This window comes from Dermacentor silvarum, chromosome 2 (genome assembly GCF_013339745.2).
Source record: "Dermacentor silvarum isolate Dsil-2018 chromosome 2, BIME_Dsil_1.4, whole genome shotgun sequence".
Lineage (NCBI taxonomy): Eukaryota > Metazoa > Arthropoda > Arachnida > Ixodida > Ixodidae > Dermacentor > Dermacentor silvarum.
The window spans coordinates 42,790,269-42,810,979 of NC_051155.1; the positions used below are offsets into that span (position 1 = coordinate 42,790,269).

General features: G+C 51.1%; 1 protein-coding gene across 1 annotated transcript in view; it reads left to right on the forward strand.

Moving 5' to 3' along the window:
* The first annotated feature begins 1,442 nt into the window (after positions 1-1,442).
* The window catches only part of LOC125943406 (arylsulfatase B-like), a 79,972-nt gene continuing 60,703 nt past the window's right edge, over positions 1,443-20,711 (forward strand). Inside the window, exons 1-2 of the mRNA XM_049662700.1 lie at positions 1,443-1,555; positions 8,128-8,287. Of these exons, the coding sequence (XP_049518657.1) occupies positions 1,451-1,555; positions 8,128-8,287 (265 nt within the window). The 5' untranslated portion in view covers positions 1,443-1,450. The remainder of the gene's footprint in view (positions 1,556-8,127; positions 8,288-20,711) is intronic.

The following is a 20,711-nucleotide window of genomic DNA, read 5'->3' on the forward strand; positions in this document are numbered from 1 at the left end:
AAGTTGAGCACACATGCGCTGTTGCATTTCGTCCCCAACAAAATGCGACCGCCATGGCAAGGATCGAACCCACGAATTCGAACCAAGCAGTGCTAAGTCATAGCCACTGGGCTACCTAGGCGGATGCACCGACGACGGTGCTCGTGGTCGTCGCTGTTTTGCGGGTCACTTGTCTTTTCTGGGCACAATGCTCGCCCAGTTACATTCACGATTACAAGTTTTTGTACTGTGTGGCTCTTCACCGTCCTTACCACGTGAAAAGTAATCTCAACCAGTTTGTCAGCTACCTCCATTTTCACTCTCCCAGCGCAGGGTAGCAAACCATATATTGCAAACTGGTTGACAACCTCCCTGCCATTGCCTTTATTCCTCTTCCATTTGCTTTCTGATCCTCATCTGCAGTGTTGATGCAGATGTAATCGACTTGTTCTTTTAATTTACTTACCGGTACAAAGTGAAATGTTTGCCCCTTGAAGAGTACGCTCTTGGAAGATTGTAGCCCCGACACAACGCTGAAATTAAACAAGATATTTCACAATGAGCTTTAGGAACTCTTTATCCGCCAAAACCTTGAAATGCTGCGATTGGAGAGATTAGTTGCCTACCTTTGCATGTTCGGTCAGCCTGCAGGTAACAGCTTTCTTCTACTGGTCCTAAACCCCTTCAACAAACAAAACACCACTGTTCACCCGCAGCTGTAAACACTGTTGAGCTTGTTCCCCCCTTTAGGACGGTGCTTAATTCGTGAAGCGCAGCTGGTGGCGCGTAGCATATGCCAGCATATGTGCGTAGCACACGGCTGTTAGCCAGATGCGGGCTCCGCAGTCGGTTATTCCAAAGCGGCTGTTGGACATATAAATGTAGCGCTTGTATGGCGAGACCCCTTGACTAGCACGCATGGCGCGCAAAGCAGGTACGTGAAAAGCGCGTTGGTCGCGATGCGTGAAGCCTCACGCTATGTCTTTATATTGTATACTTAAGTATTCGCTCGTGGCTGTTCCGTAGCGTTCGCAGACTGCCCTCCCCGTGGACAGTTATATATACAGCGAGTAACATCTCGTATTAAAAAAAAGGGGGGGGGGGGGAAGAGCAAGAACGAAGCTTCCCAGCATATTTATTGTGCTTTCCCTGTACTTGGCCGTACAGGGAACAACAGCAACGACTAATGTTGAAATAAAGACTGTGTTCAACGGTTATTAGCTTCACATCTCGCTGCTTGTTCTAACCCGGGAATGAGCTTGCGACTGAAAAGCAGAAGATCCTAGAAACAAGCTGTGTGGCGATTCTGGGCGTTCCTCGGAGGCTCGATGAGTTGTTCGTGAAGCAACATTTAGGAACATAACATTCAGTCCGAGGGCTGAAAGCACCGCGATAAAAATTCGATCCTCTAATTTGACTATGACACTGCTACAGGTTTGCTCAGAGAACTCTTTATATCTTTTTCAGCACAATGACAGCTATAACGCCTTGCTTGTGCCTGTTGCTCTCACTTTTGCCAGCAGCGCAATGTTTCACCAGGCAGCCTCACATCGTGTTCATTCTTGCCGACGATATGGTAAGTTCGATCTTGGTGTAGACGGTATGGTGGTCTATTGTAACCACTCAAACGCCTCTCATTCCTGAAGTTCGAACAATGCGGGGGTGCTATGCGCGTGTGTATTTCGAATAGGAAACGGGAAGTGCCTCTGTGTCAGCATTGTTTACTAATACCGGACCCAGTTATACGGGATTTCACTGTAATTAAAAATTCAGTACGTATTCTTCAAGGCAAAAAAGCAAGAAAAAAACGCCGCATCTGTATTTTTTTTCTCGAGAGTTTATCTTCCATGACGAACAGTGCGATGCAATAGTGTGTTGTTGAAATTTCCCAAGCTTATTTCTTTCCTTCATTGAACATTCGATTTCGCATGTGTCCCGAAAAGCACCCTTTCAAAACATATAGATACTCTCACTTTATGCAGGATCGCGCACTAGAAAAACGGCACGTGAAAGTTCATGTTGTAGCCGCAGAACGTGTTTCATGTCAGTTGAGATGCAACCCAGTCGCAGCAACATGATCTTGCTTGCAGTGGCCGCGACACGTGTGCATAAACGTATGCCATTCACACAAAACAAAAGCTTACAAAAAAATTGGTGCCGATTCTGGGGTATATGTGAGTTAAATGCGTTATAATTTCGTCGTACATCTTTGAGGTCCCGGATTCGTAACTTAAACAGCATTCCCCACAATGCGAAGTGTAGTTCAGAACCTCACTCTGCACATGCCCTGCCTCATCGAGGAGGGAAATGCAACCAACGGTGGAAAAATTTTCTAAGCTCTCCATCCCCTCTCTACCACGGGAACGGATACTTTTTTCCAAGTCGGCGCTTGTCACTTTATCCACCGGTCTTTTATTAATTATGCGCCAGTGCCACATCGTCACAGTACGGCCAAAGCAACCGTGGTACCACTTAAGATCGCATTATTTCAATGAGTAAATTATAGAAATTGCTTGATGCTAATTTTAGTGCAAAGTGATTTCATTTCACCCTGAATTTTAATTCGTAAGAACTGGTGCAACTTGGTAATGTCTGGGTGGAAGGTGTCGCTAATCACGTTCTCCTACTAAAAAACAACCAAAAACTTGGCTGTGGCTTAACTCAGTTATGCCTGCGTGTGCGTAGCGAGAGGTACGGTTAATGTTACTGTTTAGCTTGGTTCTCTATACGGTTACATCTTTATCATTTAGCTTCGTACGTCTGAGTGTTTAGGTTTGGTTGTTACCCCTCGTTAAGTTATGGTTGCATTAAAAACTCCACATTTTTAAAGTGTAACGCATTTATTTTAGAAAGTCTCCATCTTGTTGTTTCTCAATTGCCACAAAGACGGCCCGATGGTCGGTGAGGCGGGAGGATAAGGAATTGTCGTTCAGTGACTTGAACGCTTTTCGGGTGCTATCCTCATCTGAATCCACTCGCCTGGCCACTTCGTACTTACGACGCTTCTCGAAGCGTGCAGCTCGTTCTTCCTCCGTCTCCTCAGCTCTCTGCCTCTTCTTGGTTTCGTTCCGACGACGAAGCCTGGGTTCTTTCAGTCTCTTCAGCTCACTTTCCATATCTGCCGACGAATCCCACCAAGCCGCCCCTTCTGTATATACGATGCAACACCGGCTCCTCCTCTGTGGCAGCGAGGTTTCACCCAACGTTACTAGACTAGCTTCAGTTGTAAAACTCTGCCGGTGCGCCGCTGTCGCCGCTCCTTGGGCAGGCGCCAGATGGCGGCGCCGTTCCATCGCGCTCCACTGCAGACGCCTCACCGCAGCCTTGAGCTCATGCGGACGGGCAGCTTGCGCGTGTTTCATGCTCGCTGGGGTTCTCCCTATAGTCCGAATTATTGATACCATGCGAAATCGGTATCCACCTACAGCGATAACATATATCGGGCTAGTTGGTTCATATTGAAAGAAAGGTAAACTGCACGATAGGAAGAAATGCATACGACGAAGCGCAGGAGCTGCGTTTTTAAGTGTCGTGTTTCTTCTTGCCGCCTAAACCTTTCACGCAGTTTACTTGCCCCATAAAGCAGCTTGGCACGTTTTCTCGCTGCTTTTACTTGCTTAACGCTTTGGTCTGGGGCATTTATACGGCAGCTAGTGAGACCAAATTTGTTATCCACAAAAATAACAGCACAACTTTCTTGTAAACCAATCAATGTTTTATTAATAAAACGAAGTAAAAGACAACTGTATGCCCCTATATATAGCTAACACTTAAACTGTCACAAGGGACATAGTCTAGGCAATGATTTGAACCTACGTGGAAACTAACTCCACCTACAGTAGCTTGGCACATTTCCTCGCTGCCTTTACTTCAAGACTGGATCCCCGCCGCTGCACCAGGAACCTTGCCTAAGAATGCATTTTTATGCAAGGTATGCGTGTATGCATGCGCGTGACTAAAGAGAAATTACCGTAGCTTGCACAAGTGGCGCAAATCTAAAGAAACAGCGGAGCTGATCGGCGCATAGCTGGTCCTGGCCTTATAGGGGTTATGCTTTTCCAGAATTTATTGATTATTGATCGATTACCTATTGATTGGCTATCGCAAGGTATTGGCCACGTATTTGGGCTAGGCTAATCACTACCAAGTCATCCCCAGCATTTTCCGGAATTTATTGATCAATTATCGATTAGCTATTGATTGGCTATCACAAGGTGATGCGCTCGAGGCGCAGCTGTGCGCAGTGACGTCATCGCTAGGCGAGTTTTTGCGAACACTACGCGGGGAAGCAAAAACCGTAAACAGCTCCACTGCTAAAAATTTAATGATGCGTGCACTCAGTTCCTGAAAGCGCAAAGGACACCCAACACGACTCGGCGTATTCTCTGACAGGTCTTCTAAGATGGCCCAGAACAGGTCACCAAACATCTCTCTTCGTTTGCGTTTTGTTTCCCGGTTGGTTCGACAGATACGAGGGACGGTTAGGGAACACTTTCGGCACCGCACCCTCGGAAAATCCATTTGTCTCAAGGCACCTCAACCGTCTGTCCATTGATAATATGCACAAACACATCAATATGTCCTGCTCATGAAAGTGTAAATCACACACCATGGATTTCGCAGAGTTCCCGGTCGGCACGAGGAATCGCTCCCACGCCGAGCGAAGGGCCGCATTGCTGGGAGCACGCAAGAAGTGGCGCGCCAAACTGTCGACATCATTCGATAGCCGCTTGTTGCAGTCAGGAAAGTAGCACGTCGGCATCGTCTGCTAATATCCTTAACAAACGCGGCGAAGGCTACAGTTTCGCAGATGACATGCTTCCTGAAATCTGCCGTCAACAACCAACCACAGAATACACCAACGCTGCACTGCGTGTTTCGGCCGGCCAGTTTGCGTAGCCGGCTAGTGGGGAAGTCTTACCGCCCACACTACTTAAACTGGTACGGCTGTTCATACTTGTGAACGTAATCGATCACAAAGTAAATATTACGCATATCTGAGGAGCAACATTACTAGGTAAGTATTAGGAGGTGTGTTCCTTTAATAGAAAATACATAGATACGTAACTCTAAAGACCCTAGTTTCTTAAGCTGCGCTGAAAATGCCATGCTATGCGCGTTTTATTTGCAGCCCGTCGCTGCAGCCTCACGTGCAAGCTCGCGCGAGCAAACGCCGCTGGCGCGCAGCGAAGCATAGACCGCTGCATAGACGGAACGCGCGGAGTAATACATTTTAATGGCCGTACTTCTTGCGCAGCTTTTACAGCGTTGCACCTGGCTGATGTATGAAACGGAGTATAGGATGGCTAATTTAGCAGTACAGAGTTTTGAGGCACATAACCGTAATCCGTAGCGTTCATTTAATTAGGAATACATATTGTACTGGTTTTTGCGTTAGTAAATGAAAAATCAATGCGTTAGAAATGGCGTCGAATGCGTTAAAAATGGTGTAGGAAACGCTACGCGTTAAAAGAAGCCGACTGAAGCCGCGGCTCTGCAGCCGGCTTTAAGTCAACTGTAATAAAAGGTCCCAACAGATGGCGCGAGAGCAGGGCGAACGCGGTAAATTTGAATTGAATTCAGCAAAATCTCCATTGCATCCATCATGGGAGGAGTGAGAGGGGAGGGGAAGAGCGTGAGGGGAGGGAGGGTGGACAAGAGAGGGTGTTACTTATCAGGGGTGGCAGAAGACTATCGTCTTTCGATGTCATTTGCAGCGAAGCAAGCAGATATGCGGCCAACTTTTTACCACCTTCTCGCCTCGCAACGCCTTTATATAAATAGGCATTTGGTGACGCAGCTAAACGTCGCCTCTCCTCCCTCTCGCCCCCTACGGCCTTTTGCGTGATGGAAGGAGTCGCGTTTGCTTTATTTATATGGTGATTGTAAAGGAGCATGGAGACGCTTAATTCTGCAGGCCTTCAGAGAGCCCGGCGCATAACGCGCGTTTGCTCTCCGCCGTGCGTTCACTCCCCGTGAAAGCGCGCGTCCCTCGCGCCCTTTCACTCGCACATACAGCATATGGCGCGTGGCAACGATTTAATTGCCGTTGACGTCATACGGAACCTCACCGCGACGGTGACGGCAATGGAATAAATTAACTTTGGAGTGTCCATATATTTGATATCGCAATAAAACAAAAAATCAGGCAAGTTTGCACTCAGTCGCGCAAAGCTTAGGCACAGCGAAGCTTACTGGAGGCTACTGCAAGTTATGAACTTGGTTGCTGCTAGGTCTTAACTTGGTTTAACTTAACTACGCGTGTAATAAGGTATTCTCCCGCGATAATTTTCGGAGGTACCTTCCCTTTGGCGACATTTCGCGTGGGTGGGTGGGATAACTCTCTTGTAAGGTCCTGCGGGCTACGGGGCGCAAGGCCCCATAGAGCGGGCTACTCCCACGTTGGGACCGGGCGTTTTAGCTCCCTGGCCGCATCGTGGGCTCGCTGGACGGCCCAGAGCTGTTCCGCCAGGTCCGTGCTGCGCAGTGCTTCTTGTAGCCTGGCGGACTCTTGATTCTTGTTTACGTGGGTCCGACCACACGGCCAGAGCAAGTGATGCACATCTAGTGTTCTAAGGCAATTTTCGCAATATGATGTTGTGTATAGCTCAGGCATGTAGTGATGTAGTCTGTTCTGCGTGGGGTACGTGTTGGTTTGAAGCATTCTGAAGGTGATGGCTTGAGGCCTGGTGAGCTTATTGTGAGGTGTGCTGTATATTCTGCGGTCTAGATAAAAGTGCTTTGTGACCTCGTTGTATGTGGAGGGAGGGTCCCGATTCTCGCGGGGATGGTCACGACCAGAATAGGTGGCGTCGCGGTGGGTTAGGTCTCGCGCGCTCCTGTGAGCCATTTCGCGTGACTAGCGCTGGACGCGTGGGCCCCTACGAGCGACGGCGCCCCTGGCATGCTAGAAACGCACGCAGGCTAATCAAGGTTGGTACAGTGCCAAGAACCCGGCTGCTTGCCGAAGCCGAACGCGTTGGAGGCCAGCCGCTCGATATCAATTGGCCAGGGTCGCTGTGTTTTGAGCTTTGCGCGGCCTAGTGCAAGCCTTCGCCTTTTTGTTTTCTCCTGGCTCAGCGCGCCGCGGAGAGAAGAGAGGCAGGGGTCGGGAAAGCAGGGAGTTGGCGCTGAGCCGTGCTCCCTCAAGGGCTGCAGAAGATAGCGCCAACCTTTCCCTTTCCCTCAAGAACCACTTACCAGGGAGCTGGCGAGGAGGAGACCGCGTCCGCATGCACGTGGTCTTGCACGCGGTCTGTACGCGGTCTCCCCCTCTTTCGGGTTGCCATGGCTACCACGGCTTCGTACCACAAATTACGGCTGGCTTAAAGAGCGAAGCTGTTAAAACACCGCCCAATCACTCCGCACAGATGGTTAACCCGCGAAGCTGAAACGTGCGGCCCCGGTGTTTAGCAGGGGGTTAATCCCTACGCTGTATTGAAGCGTTTCTCAAATATTGGTTACATGTTTGTGTCTCTAGTAGAACGCAAGCGCCAATGGCGGGCGGATGCTGCTAACCACGACATCGAGCTAACTCGAGATATCGAACGCATGCGACAACGGCGAGCAGAGGAGGTGGCGTTGCGTGCAAAGCAGCGTCAACGTGGCAATGGTGGGAACGCGTTTGCCGGGGCCAACGCCCGCTTTCGGCGGGAGTTTCTCGAGCGGGACTTTGGCTTCGGCTGCGAGAAAACGTCCACGTTGAAATCGCGAAGTGGAACGCAAAAGACAATGGCGGGCGGATGCTGCTAACCACGACGCCGAGCTAACTCGAGATATCCAACGCATGCGACAGTGGCGAGTCGAGGAGCCGGCGTTGCGAGCAGAGCGTTGGCAGAGCAGGTACGACGCAGAGAACGACGTCACTAACGGCGCTGCCAATGGAGACGTTTAGCGAAACATGGGACGAACAGTTTTTCGTTTCGCCTAGCCATATACAGCTTTCGCTGTAAAAGACAAGGCACCACAATAATGCTCGCTATTTCTTACTTCACGAGAGAATAGAATCTCGGCTGAAAAATGAACCTTCTTTTTTAGGACGACAAAGGGGGAAGGGTTATTATAGTCTTCGCGCAACTTATGAATTTGAGTGTCACAATTTTTCGAAACGCGCGTATGCTCAGGAGCTAACTGATGTGTACGTTGCAGGGATGGGACGATGTCAGCTTTCACGGGTCCCCCCAGATACCCACGCCAAACTTGGACGCCCTGGCAGCAGACGGCGTCATACTAAATAACTTCTACGCACAGCCAGCCTGCACTCCTTCAAGAGCAGCACTTATGACCGGACTGTATCCGATACGCACAGGTGGGATTTGTAACGAGAAAACCCGTTTCTACCCTTCCGCACCATTTGTCACACATATACTGTATATAGGTGACAGCCTCTATGGATGGGCTAACCCAATGTGTTTCCGCGCTTCACAGCATTGTGTGCCTCCCTTTACATTGGGCTGAATTTCACCTCACGTTGTGCTGGAATCACGTCGTATCGTTTTGATGCCGACGTGTGCTAAATGTATTCGCCACTGCCATCATCTCATGTCTTTAGCGCTACGAGCGGCCGATTTTCTTTTTATTTTGTTGGTACTTCATTGCTGTATTATCGGTAATATTTTTATTTATTCTTCTTGGCTCTGTGTTATTTTCTTCTGTTTCTACACTTCTATTCACGCTTTGCTAATGAATAGCCAAGCGTTTTGCCCTTGCAGTTGCCAGACTGCTCCTTCCATTCCTTCCCCTTCCACTGACACACTCACACAGACACACACACAGACAAAAATAATTGCGGTGACTGTGAGAATACAGTTAACCTCTGCGGAGTGCGGAATTTGAGGACTACAACTGATTGAGCTAATTTCTGCTCTTGATTGAAGATGTTTCAACCGCGGTGCACTCTCGGGAAAGCTACGTCCTCAAGGGTGGATTGGATGTCTGAATACCCTTTTGAACCCTGACATTCCCTGAAAATTCTGAAAATGGCTGCCATCGTTATAACACCCTCAGTGCACCCTTTAATTTCGGGTGATAAAAGGGGGATTTCTACAAACATACACATTGCAGAATTTAAGGGTGCTCGGCCACTTACATATTTCAAGCAAGTAAAATGGCCATAGGTGTCTATTTCCCAACGGTTTGCGCCAAGTCATTGTTCGAACTCATCATATGGTCACAGTAGGCTATGCATGTCAACTTTCTACTTCAGGTGTAAGGCCTCTCCGGTGGTGTAATGAAAAAAAAAACCATTGCCTTTTCTTTCATTTGCTACAACGCCTGTCGTTTTTTACTACTGGCTTCGTTTAAGTTTTTCAGGTCGGTGTTGTTTTATAGATCAGCTGCCAATCATCAGTCAATTATAGCGCGTCAGTCAATAGGGTGCATGCTGTTCTTCAGGCGTATGTTTTTTTCTGGTTTAGCATTGGGATTGGCGGAATATTAGGCGCAGGAAGTCTTGCACTCTTTCTTGCAGTATCGGTTGGAATAAACATACGCAGGTACATGTGTTTCAATGTTCCACCGATAAGAACACGGCATTTATTGTGGAAGTGGCACGGCCCGGTCGTACGCTGTGAAAGACCCTATATACTTTGCCATCTGCGTCAGCCTACCAGAGCAGCTTGAGGCGCTGCTGCACTCTTAAGATGCTCTATTATTCCCGGTGGTTGTGTCAGCACAGTGGTCGGGACTATGTAGTCGCAACAGTCTTTGGCTAAGTCAGATGTCTGACTAGCCCGCTGAAACTCCCAGCTATACGAGGTCATTTTTCTGTGAAATTGCATCGTGCATGCGGTGCAAGAGCAGCCTCCAGAGTGGATGATTTTATTGGATGCATGTGTTTGTTTGCCTGAATACTAAGTGCCGGTTAGCTTAGAGCTTTGCAGACCTCTAGGTCTTATTTCCACGAGACAAAGTAAATATTGGCAAAGTCATCGATAGGCAGCACTTCTGACTGGCAATCTATGGGTCCGCAGTTCGAGTTCAAGCAGGACTAATTTATTTTATTTGCTATGTAGCGAAGAATGAGACGCTAATGGGTTCAGCGCTACTGGATCACAATGCTAGTGGGCCGAGCGCTCTGGCTCGGCAACAGCTCTCGTGCTTGGAAGCTGTGGCTGCCTTGACCATTGATGTTGCGCTGCTCCGAGCTCTGCCAAATAAACACCTTTAGAATTTCAGGGCAGCCACAGCTTCCAAGCACGAGAGCCGTTGCCGAGCCAGAGCGCTTGACCCACTAGCATTGTGATCCAGTAGCGCTGAACCCACTAGCGTATCTCTTCTTCGCTACAGCTATATTTTCTTATAAACGACTCGAAAGCACTTCGGGATTACTTCGCCGGACGTTCACAACACTACATATTGCCACCTGTAGGTAGTGTGTCGAGGGCAAGAGTGGGTCGAGCCGAAGAGAACAAAGAAGACCACGCGCGCCTTCCCTGCTCGAGCCAGCCCCGACGGTCGCGTCTTCTGGGAGCCAGCTGCTCTACGGGTACTTCACGTGCCATTCACGTACCTTCACGACTACTTCTCGACACTCGTGACAATATACTCCGTTTCATGCATCAGGTGCAACGCCGTGGAAGCTGCGCAAGTTTGGTCGCCAAAATGTGTCACTCCACGCGTTAATTCTATGCCTCGCTGCGCGCCAGCGTCGTTTTAACGCGTGAGCATACACGTGGGGCGACCGCGATGGGCTGCCAATAATAATCAAAAAATAAAAACAGCGAAAAGCAAATTAGTCTAAAACAACGGCTTAACAGTCGTATACGTAGTGGTTTGTTTCTAAGGGTTAAATCGTTTTTCATTCAGAACTGAGGCTCTATGCAGAACATTTTCACAAATATCGGTGATAAAACACCGAACAGGGCCAGGTTTTTGGGGCATGTACACGTCGCGCCTTCGCATTCAGTCATTGTCAGGGCGCACGGTCACCGCCAAGAGATGGCGCGAGTTGTCCTTGTCCCGAAATCTCGTGGATGCTATTTTTAAGCGCGAACGCCGCCACTGCAATAAGTGTCTAGCCTCCATAGCTTTCCACCTGATGTACAGAACAGAGTATGGGTATACACGGTCCTTCGTTTTGGTGTTTTATATTTTTTGAAGTTTGGTAGGTAAAACATCGGGTTCTCTATTTTAAGAGGAAATTCGTGGAGATATCGGTGGTTTTGCTGTCTGGCACGAAAACCGGGGACGAATACTTTTTCTTGTCTGGCAGCCAAAAGTTTGGGATCTTTCTGGTAACATGCAAACAAATGACAGACAGTGGTCTTTCCTTGGACACAAATATTCGTAGTCCTTGTCTGTTGGCGCCCTGTTTTATTGGCTACCCATATACGTTCTTGCAACAAAGTAATGAAATGCGAACTATGCGAATCAGCCATCCTTCTTTAAAGATTACGCAGTAGGATAAAATCATTTCACGTCACAGCTACCATTTCCAATGCAGAGCACCGTCAGCGCTGCGATAATGCGCTTCCTAGTGCTTTACCGTCGATTACATGTATGCGACGTGCAGGAAATGTGAGGCAATGCATCGGTGCCTTATTCATGTAAACGTGGCTACTAAAAAAAGCAACAAGCTTTCGTTCACTCAAAGCCGGCAGTCTCTGAACATATATTTTATATACTACTGTTCTCGCTTGTTTGTTAAGCAAAAACAAGGCACAAACCATATTGACATATCAATAATATTATATTATATAGTACCTTTACCACTTGCTCACAAAAGGTGGGCATTTTCATAGTTTTCTAACACCTGCTTTTAGTATTATCCCGCATCAAAGGGTGTACTTCGAGGATAAATTTGATTTAACCCTATTTTCGTCAATTTTGTTAGGAGCGCAAAAATTAGTCATTATCGTGTTTTACCAGAAAACAATATACCCTAAGACGTGCCGCGGTTGCTTAGTGGCTATAGTGTTGGACTGTTAATCACGAGGTCGCAGGATCGAATCGCGGCCACGGCGGCCGCATTTCGAAGGGGAAGCACTTTTAAATTTAGGGGAACGTTAAATTTAGGTGCACGTTAAAGAACCCCAGGTGGATCGAATTTTCCGGAGTCCCCCGCTACGGCCCCCGGGGAGTGCCTGAAGTCCGGATAGACCACGGCTATTTCCAAGCGCAAGTCGCAACCGCAGCCCGGCGTCAGCGAGCGGGCGAGTTCGACACAACGTGGCCGCGGCGGTGGCGGGTCCTGCACCCCCGCCGCCGGCGGCGTCAAGAAACGCCTCACCGCGGCCTCGAGGCTCCCCCGCTTGCCGAGGGAGCACTTTAGGATCATCGTCCGCCCCAGAGGCGGTCTGAACGTCAGGACGATCAGCCAGATCAAGGTGACACAGGCCGTGGCCATGGCGGCTCAACTCGACCCGGCCGAAACGGAGGGGGAAATCGTCTGCCCTAACATGGTCCGAAACATCTATGTCGTGAGTACGCCGACGGACAAGAACGCCCGCGCTTACGCGAGCGTGCAAGCTCTACTCGTGGGGTGTGCCAGATACGAAGTCAACTCGTACCTGGCAGCGCCGGATAACACGTGCAAGGGGATCGTGCGGGGCGTCGACCTCGACCACAACCAGCTGCGTCCAGCCGAAGAACCCAAAGGCCCTCGAAGTGAAACGCATCAAGGACACCACCACGATAGTCGTTCTTTTCGACGGACTCAAAGTGCCGAACTACGTCATGTGCGGCGCCAGCATGCTTCGCTGTACGATTTACAGACGCCAGAAGGACGTTTGCTACGCCTGCGGAAGGCTGGGTCACTGCGCTGACGTGTGCCCGACCCCGGTGAAAAAGATTTGCAGGGGATGCGGACTCGCGTCCCCCGCGGAAGACCACGAATGCTCACCCAAGTGTACCCTCTGCGGGGGGCCTCATCTCACGGCGGACAAGGCCTGCAAACAACGATTACAAGTGCCCTACGTCGTCCGTCAGAGAAGGAGGAAGCGAAAGCGCGCCGAGAAAACACCTGCGCGGCAGGTGGCGGCCAGCTGCCAAGCATGTGATTCGAGCCTGCCCAGGGCGTCCTCGAGGAGGCGCTCCGTCACGCCGGCTGGCGTGACGGAGCGAGGAAATTAGAAGGGAAAATCTGTACGATAACACAAAGGGCAGTGCCTTGATATTTGAGGCTGGAGCCGGCTGCCTAAGAACCAAAACATACCGGAGCAAATAGTCCGATCTAGATGAGGCATGTGAATGCTGCAGTAAAGATCCAGCGACCATTCAGCACATCCTAATGGAATGCGACGGGATCCACCCAGCGAGATCCACAGGTAACGTGCAACTCCCAGAAGCGCTCGGGTTTAAAGTGGAAAGAAACATCAACAGATCAGCCGTAGAGATAAGCAAGAGACGATTAGAATACTGGTGGAAAAAAAGCAGGTAAAAGATGGATCAGGCCTAATCTTTTAAAATTATAGGTAGCGGTACAGGGTAAATTTTCGAAAAACAAGAAGAATAATGACAGGTATACAAAATGCTAGATAAAGAACATGTATAGCATACCTGATAAAATCAAGCAGGCTAGGTGACTATTTCTCACCGCCCCGTTTCAAAGGGGATGCCAATAATCATCATCATCGGCCGAAGCAGCCGGTCCAGAGGGCGCTGCAGCTCCAGGGGGCGCTCTCACTCGAGAGTCAGGATCCAGGAGACCGCCTGGGCCGATCGAGTTAAACAGAAGACTCCAAGGGTAAAGAAGGGTTCGCCGCCAGAGCCGAGCAATCCAAGAGTCGCACACTTAGAGCAGGCGAATGCGCAGCTCAGAGCTACGTTGCAGCAGCTCAGCGCCGAGTTCGAGTCCTTTCGAAAGTCAGGTTCGGCTGTGCCGCCCGCGCAGGCCCCCAGGGAGCTCCCCGCGGAAATGCAGGAGCCATCGCGGTCCGCCAAGAAGCGGGCCCTCGCGGACCCCGTTGAGGGAGAAGGGGACCTCGAGGAATTCAAGAGCGAGATTAGGAACTCCATGAAGGAAGTTATGGAGTCGGTCCAAAGCCTCCAAAGATCAGTCATAACCTTAGTAGAAGAGGTGGCTGCTCTCACGAGCAGGGTCAACACCCTCGAAACTAGGGTCGCTCTGGGAGAGTCAACCCCCGGGTACTCGGGTGCGGTTAGAAATGGACTACCCTCAGAAACGGAGGGTTTTAGACGCGGTTCCCCCCTATGAAAGGCCAAGCAAAAGCTCCAAACATGACGGGTCAGGATAACGGATTCCTAATCTGGCAGTGGAACTGCGCCGGGTTCCTGCCAAAAAAGGCAGTCCTGCAGCAGTTCGTTTGTTCACGTGAGCGTAAGTCGCACCTCATTTTATTACAGGACACTCTTAGAGAGACAGTTTCGCTGCAGGGTTACAGGTCTCACTCAGTCTTTGGCGCAGGCAGGAGGGCATTTGCTTCCTCGTGTACAAGCGATGTTCTTTTGTCGTACACTCCATGCGCATGGATCATAGCAAGGTCGAGCATTCGCTAATCTAAATCATTCCCAACGCGTGGCTAAAATCCAATATCTTTATTCTTAACATATACAGTTCTCCCAGGTACCAAAGACACCGCTTCCCGTCTCTCGTGGCGAAGGCCACGGGGCTGGCGGCGGGCTCCCCGCTGGTGGTCGCGGGCGACTTCAACGCCCCGCACTGCGAGTGGGGCTGCGAAGGGGAAAGACCTCTGGCAAACGGCCGCCGATCACGCCCTCGTACTCTTGACTGACCCGGCCTTTCCCACCAGAACGGGCACTTCGATCACCAGGGACTCCATGCCTGACCACACTATCGTCTAGGGGGTGGGATCCGCCTGGTGGAGTAGCCTGCACGAGAAGTTGGGTAACGATCACTTCATCCTGGCTACCTCCTTCGAGGTGTCGAGCGAGCAGCCCCCTTCCTCCCGCGAATTTAGGGTCACGGATTGGGACCTCTTTCGAAAAATCAGGAAAGGAAATACCACGGATCCCACAGACTTTAAATAATGTTTGTTACAATTAAAGAAGGACGTCGACTCCGCCACCAAGTCGGTCCGCATGGACCTCAAGGTGGAGAGGATGGACAGCCGTCTTACTCACCTCCTCGAGGCCAAGGCTGCTCTGCTGGTCAGGTGGAAGGGGCAAAGGCTCAATCGTAGACTGCGTAAGAGGATAGCAGAACTAAATCGCACCATTGAGGAACACTGTCGCACGCTCGCTATGCAACAGGGGGGGGGGGGGGGGGGGGGGCGAACTTTGTAACTCGGTCGACGGGCAAATGCGCACCGGAGGCAAGTGGAACCTCCTGAAGCAGCTCCTAGACGAATCGGTCTCCAAGTCCAACCAGACACTAGCTATGGACAGGATTTTGCACGAAGCCAAACGGGAAGGCTCCACCGTGCGGGACATTATCCAGTGGTTGGCCGACAGATACCTACCTACAGGCCCCTCGGGCGACGCGAACTATCCCCGCTACCGGGAGGAACTCGACGCTCATTTCGCTAAAAATGAGATCAGGGAAGCGCATTTTGCTCTGAATGGCCGATCGGCCCCGAGGCCAGACGGAATTTCGAACAGGCTTCTTCGCAATCTGGACGAAAAGGCCATCGGCACGTTAACGGACGAGATCAATCGCATGTGGAACTCGGGTGACGTTCCGGACGACTGGACGCTCGCGTCGGTAGTTCTCTCTCCAAAGGCAGGTCGGACCCCCGGACTAAACAACCTGCGACAAATCTCGCTCACTTCGTGCGTGGGAAAGGTCGCGGAACACGTCACTCACAACCGGATATCTAGGTACATTGAGGAACGCGAACTCTTCCCCTACAACATGGTGGACTTTCGTCCGCCCCTGTCATCTCAGGACGTCATGTAACTCATTAAACACCAGATCATCGATAGGGACGCCAGAGACGTCAGGGGTATCCTAGCGCTGGATCTTGAAAAGACCTTCGATAAAATTTCCTATAGGCACATCCACGATTCCGCTAAGGACATGGATCTTCGATCCAAGTTTCACGGATTCGTCAGTTCGTTCCTTCCGGGCAGGCGCGCCACTCTCAAGGTGGGCGAGGTAAAGTCTGATCCCTTCGAGCTGGGGGCAAAGGGCACCCCTCAGGGGTCGGTAATCTCGCCACTTCTCTTCAACGTCGCCATGCGCGGTCTCTCCGCCCGTCTGTCCGAGGTGGACGGCGTTTATCACGCTCTTTACGCCGACGACATCCCGGTGTGGTGCGATGGAGGCACTGAAGGCAGAGTCGAGTAATCCCTACAGGCGGCCCTGAGCTGCACGGAGGATTTCTTGGCGGGCATTGGGCTCCGGCTCTCTCCGTCGAAGTCCGAACTCCTTTTGCATCGACCGATCAGGAGGGGGCGCATCCGCAAGGGACAGGTGCATCTCGAAAAGGTGGACATCTCCATTCGCACGGCCATAGGGCAGGTCATTCCCAAGGTGGAGGTCATCCGCGTACTCGGTGTGCTCATCAAGGCAAATGGTTGTAACGGACAGACGATAGCTCGTATAGCCGCCAAAACGGACAACATGGCAAGGATCATCTCTAGGGTGTCTAACAGTCGTGGAGGGCTGGCGGAGGACGACCTCCTCAGTTTGTACCACGCCTTCCTAATCAGCCACATCACGTTCGTGGGCGCCGCGAATCACTGGCACGGATACGAGAGGGCAAAGCTCGAAGTGCTGATGCGCAAGAGCATCAAAAAAATGTGGTTGATCCCTCTTATATAGGAATCGGTATAGAACACGAAAGTGAAACGTGTCTTCACAGAAGTAGTGTAATGTTTATTGCACATTGATATATAATGTCTATTGGTGTCTTGTGGCTAAAGCGCGCTTAGGCGTTGATGCACCCACGCTGACGCCTGGTGGCACGTCTCCTCCATCACGACTACCAACGTCGATGACCATGAGCAACCGTCGTGCATATGGAAGCTGCACTACGCTGCACACGCTAGCACAACGCGAAAGACGAAGCAGGTAACTGACACACTAATACAACGCGCAAGACAAAGCACGTAACTGAATCGTCACCGAGTCAAATCAGCGCGTACAGCGCGTCGTAATTGCAGCCTCCGCGATCAACTTCAGAAACATTTTCAGAGGTAATTGCGGAGGCCACGCTCCGCTGTGCTGAGTACGGTGAACGCCACCTAGGTGGCGTTGGTAGTGCTTCTTGATGCCAGCGTCCCTTCGAATGCTGGCATCGAGGAGTCGTAGTGCTGAGACCACCGAAGCGTTCACTGTCGGTGCGCGTTAGTGTCATAATGCAGTACTTCTCTTTTCTGCTCGTAGGCGGCGGCACCACCCCGAGCAAGAGCGCGGGTACACGGAGGAGTGTTAAGCCCAGACCACACGTACGCTTGCGGACGCGCGTAAGCTCGCGTCTACGCGCCTTGCGGTTGCCGCGCCTAGCGAGGAATGGCGTTTTGCATCCACAAATACGCGCGACAGCGCGCGCTCACTGGCATCACTTGTTTACACCTTGGCAGACGCCACTTCGTATTTCGTTGTTGGCAGTGCTTCAAAATGCTTCGATATTTATAAACGTAATTTTTATCTGTTTGGAGCTGTTAGATCAGCCCAAAAAGTGAAGAAGAAGCACTTTCTTGCATGGTATAATTCTGCTTAACTGAGAGTTGAATGTACCGCGCCGTCGCTGCGTAGCCAGGCGCGCCGACGCGAGGCAGCCCAGGCGCGCGATAACTGAGGAGCTGATCAGCGAGATCGCGCCGCGTTTCGACGCGTACGAGCCGTGCCGCACCGTCTGCGCATGCGTGGGCGCGCGGACGCGAGCTCGCGCGCGTTTGCAAGCGTACGTGTGGTCTGTTCTTTAGATATATAAGGCGCGTCTGTGTAGCTCTCTGCAAATGCGTTTGTGGCGCAATGGGTTAAACGCTCGGCGATCTATCGTCGCGGACCGAGAGGTCGTGGGTTCGATTTCCAAATTTTGCATGTTTGTGGAACTTTTTCTTCTAGTTTCTTTCTTTGTATTATGTTCTATGACGTATTTCCGTGACGGAAATACGTCAGTGAAGTCCTGGTGGACCCCGGCATAAAACACTTTCGTGTTAAAAGGTGATCGGCATCCCCATTCCCGCCAGCACGGAGAAGCTCATGCAGCTGGGAGTCCACAACACTCTCGACGAGGTTGTCGAGGCACAGCAGACGGCCCATGTCGTAAGGCTCTCTTCCTCGCCTGCGGGGAGGCGGATCTTGGAGGTGCTGGGCTACAATTACACTGCCATCCGGCAGAGGCGGTGCGCGCTCGATGCGGAGACGCGGGAGGTCGTGCCGCGTCGGTGCGGGGCTTGTATCCGGCACTGGCAGAGCAGGTCGCAGTGGCCCTGGCCCTCCGGGACGTGAGCAGGCCGCAGGTCTACACGGATTCCCGGGCAGCTGTCAGGGCCTTTGCCATGTGTTCGGTCTCGAGGGAAGCGGCCTCCCTTCTTTGCGGCAGGAGCGTCTCCCCCCACGTCATCACTTGGTTCCCGGCCCACATGCGACCTGAAGTCTCCCCCGTCGTTCCCAACGCCAACGATCTGGCCCACGCACGTGCGCGCGAACTCACCCAACGCGCCGGGGAAACGCCGCTCGAGGGCGCGGACGCGGGGCTCCACAAGGACTCGCTCCCCGCGTATAACGAGATTTCAAAGCACTATCAGCTCGGCAGGAGGGTCTATCCCCCACCCCACACCAAGCTCTCCAGGCCTCAGTCTTGCACCCTTCGCATACTGCAGACCGGGTCCTATCCCAGCCTAGCAAGGATCAGCAGGTACGCGGACTCATTCGAGCCCGATTGTCTGGATTGCGGCGATTCCTTCTGCACTTTAGAACACATGCTCTGGCGGTGTCCCTCGTTAGGGGACCACGATAATCTCACCACAGAAGAGTGGGTGGAGGTGCTCAAGAGCTCCGACCTCGCCGCTCAGCTATCCAGGGGGCCCGCGACGCGGCGGTCAGGCACGGCCTGTCCCTCCCGACGTGGGAGCAGCCCGCGGTGGCTCCTCCACCGTAAGGGGGTCTCGGAGTCGCTCCTCAGGACTTAAAATAAAGTTCATTGTCTGTCTGTCCGTCTGTCCCCACTACGGCGTGCCTCATAATCAGATCGTGGTTTTCGCACGTAAAACCTCTTAATTATATTTTAAATTTAACGGACCGTAAGTATAGGGTATTGAGAAATTAAACTTAGTGTGTATTTAAGCAAAACACACACTGGTAAAAAGGCTGCAATTTCCATAAAGCTCCTTTTCGAATGGGTGTATTAAATAACCTAAAGGCTCTTTTCTATGGCTGTAACAGGGGGAGTTATAAACACGAGAAAACACCCTTAAGGATGCAATTTCCCTTGGCGTGTAGGTCGCAGGAGAGTGTTGAAAATCATTGCTTAAATAAGTTATAAGGCATACCGACATGGGGAAACTTGCGAAATGGTTGCAGTAAAATGTCGAGTTAAATCATGTGACCTGACCAGTGGCAATTGACAATCCCACTAGTTTTGGAGCGCGACTGATTTCTTTTATCACCTAGACAATGTGAGGTCTGGTGCTCAAATATGTCATCGTAAAAGCTTTTCCATTGCTCTCTTCAAATTGTATTCTTACTGTAGAGGTTCTTAGAACATGTTATTTTTTGGTAATTTTCGTTGGTAGTGCAGTTCTGGCATCGTTTTGTTTTTCACGACAGCGTTCCTCGTTCTTTATGTGCAGTTTGCAACATGACTAGTTTTTTTTTTCTTACCTCCTACGTGACCGTTGCAACGCCATTTATTTCTGTTTCCATCAGCCAGATGACACAGATCCCATGAATTAGATCTCGTGAAAGTTCTATGATTAACTTCTTTTTTATGAGTTCCTCCGCACACTGCACGAGTTCATTCTGGCTTTTATTGCGATAACAATTATACAGACACTTCAAGCGTATTGCTGGCGTAGTCGTCGCCGTGAGGTTCCGTATAAAGTTCAAGGGCGATAAAAGCGTCGCCGCGCGCCGTATGCACGAGTGAAAGTGCGCGGGGGACGCGCGCTATCACGGAGAGCGAACGCACGGCAGAAAGCAAACGCGACTTTCGTCGCGCGAAAGTCCGTGGGCGTATGGTACGGTAGGGTATAGTATGGGAGGGAGGGGAGGCGGGGCGACGCTGCGCTGCGGCATCAAATGCGTATCTTGCAACCGGGCGCGAGGGGAACTGGCCACGCGGTCTCCCATGCGAAAGGACGAAAGCGGGAAGGCAGCGCGGGAGGGAGGGGGGGCAGCTTCTACTCTGCCTACAACTGCGCTTGTACTTTGCCCGGCTGCGGGCTCACCCGCACCGTCTCTTCAAGCGATCTCCACACGGCTCTGACCTTTGTATGCGCTGTGAATTCGCCCCTCAGTTTCCGTTGAAGTGATGGACCGCACGAACCTTCGCTCGCTGCGGCGGCTGCGCGTGCTGCCAGTGTTTTGACAGTGGTTGTCTTCGGTCATTGAGTGTGATCTATTAATGTTTGCTTGTGCGCGCTGACACCACGCTTGTTAGTTAGTAAGCGAATGTGTCCAAGTTTATGCAGCCGATAAAACTACTAACCCTACTCCGAATAACTCTCTACTAATTTGCTATCGCGATTGATGTTTCGCCTTTCGGGCGAAACTGCGACATTTTTCTCATATTCCTACCGTTACCTGCTTCGTAACATCGTAAAAACGATCTTCAAACTGTTACTGCGACCTCACCTGCTGGGCCGATCATGCACCTGTTAATTACTGGTCGCGTGCTTCGTGTGAGAGTGTGCATGTGCTT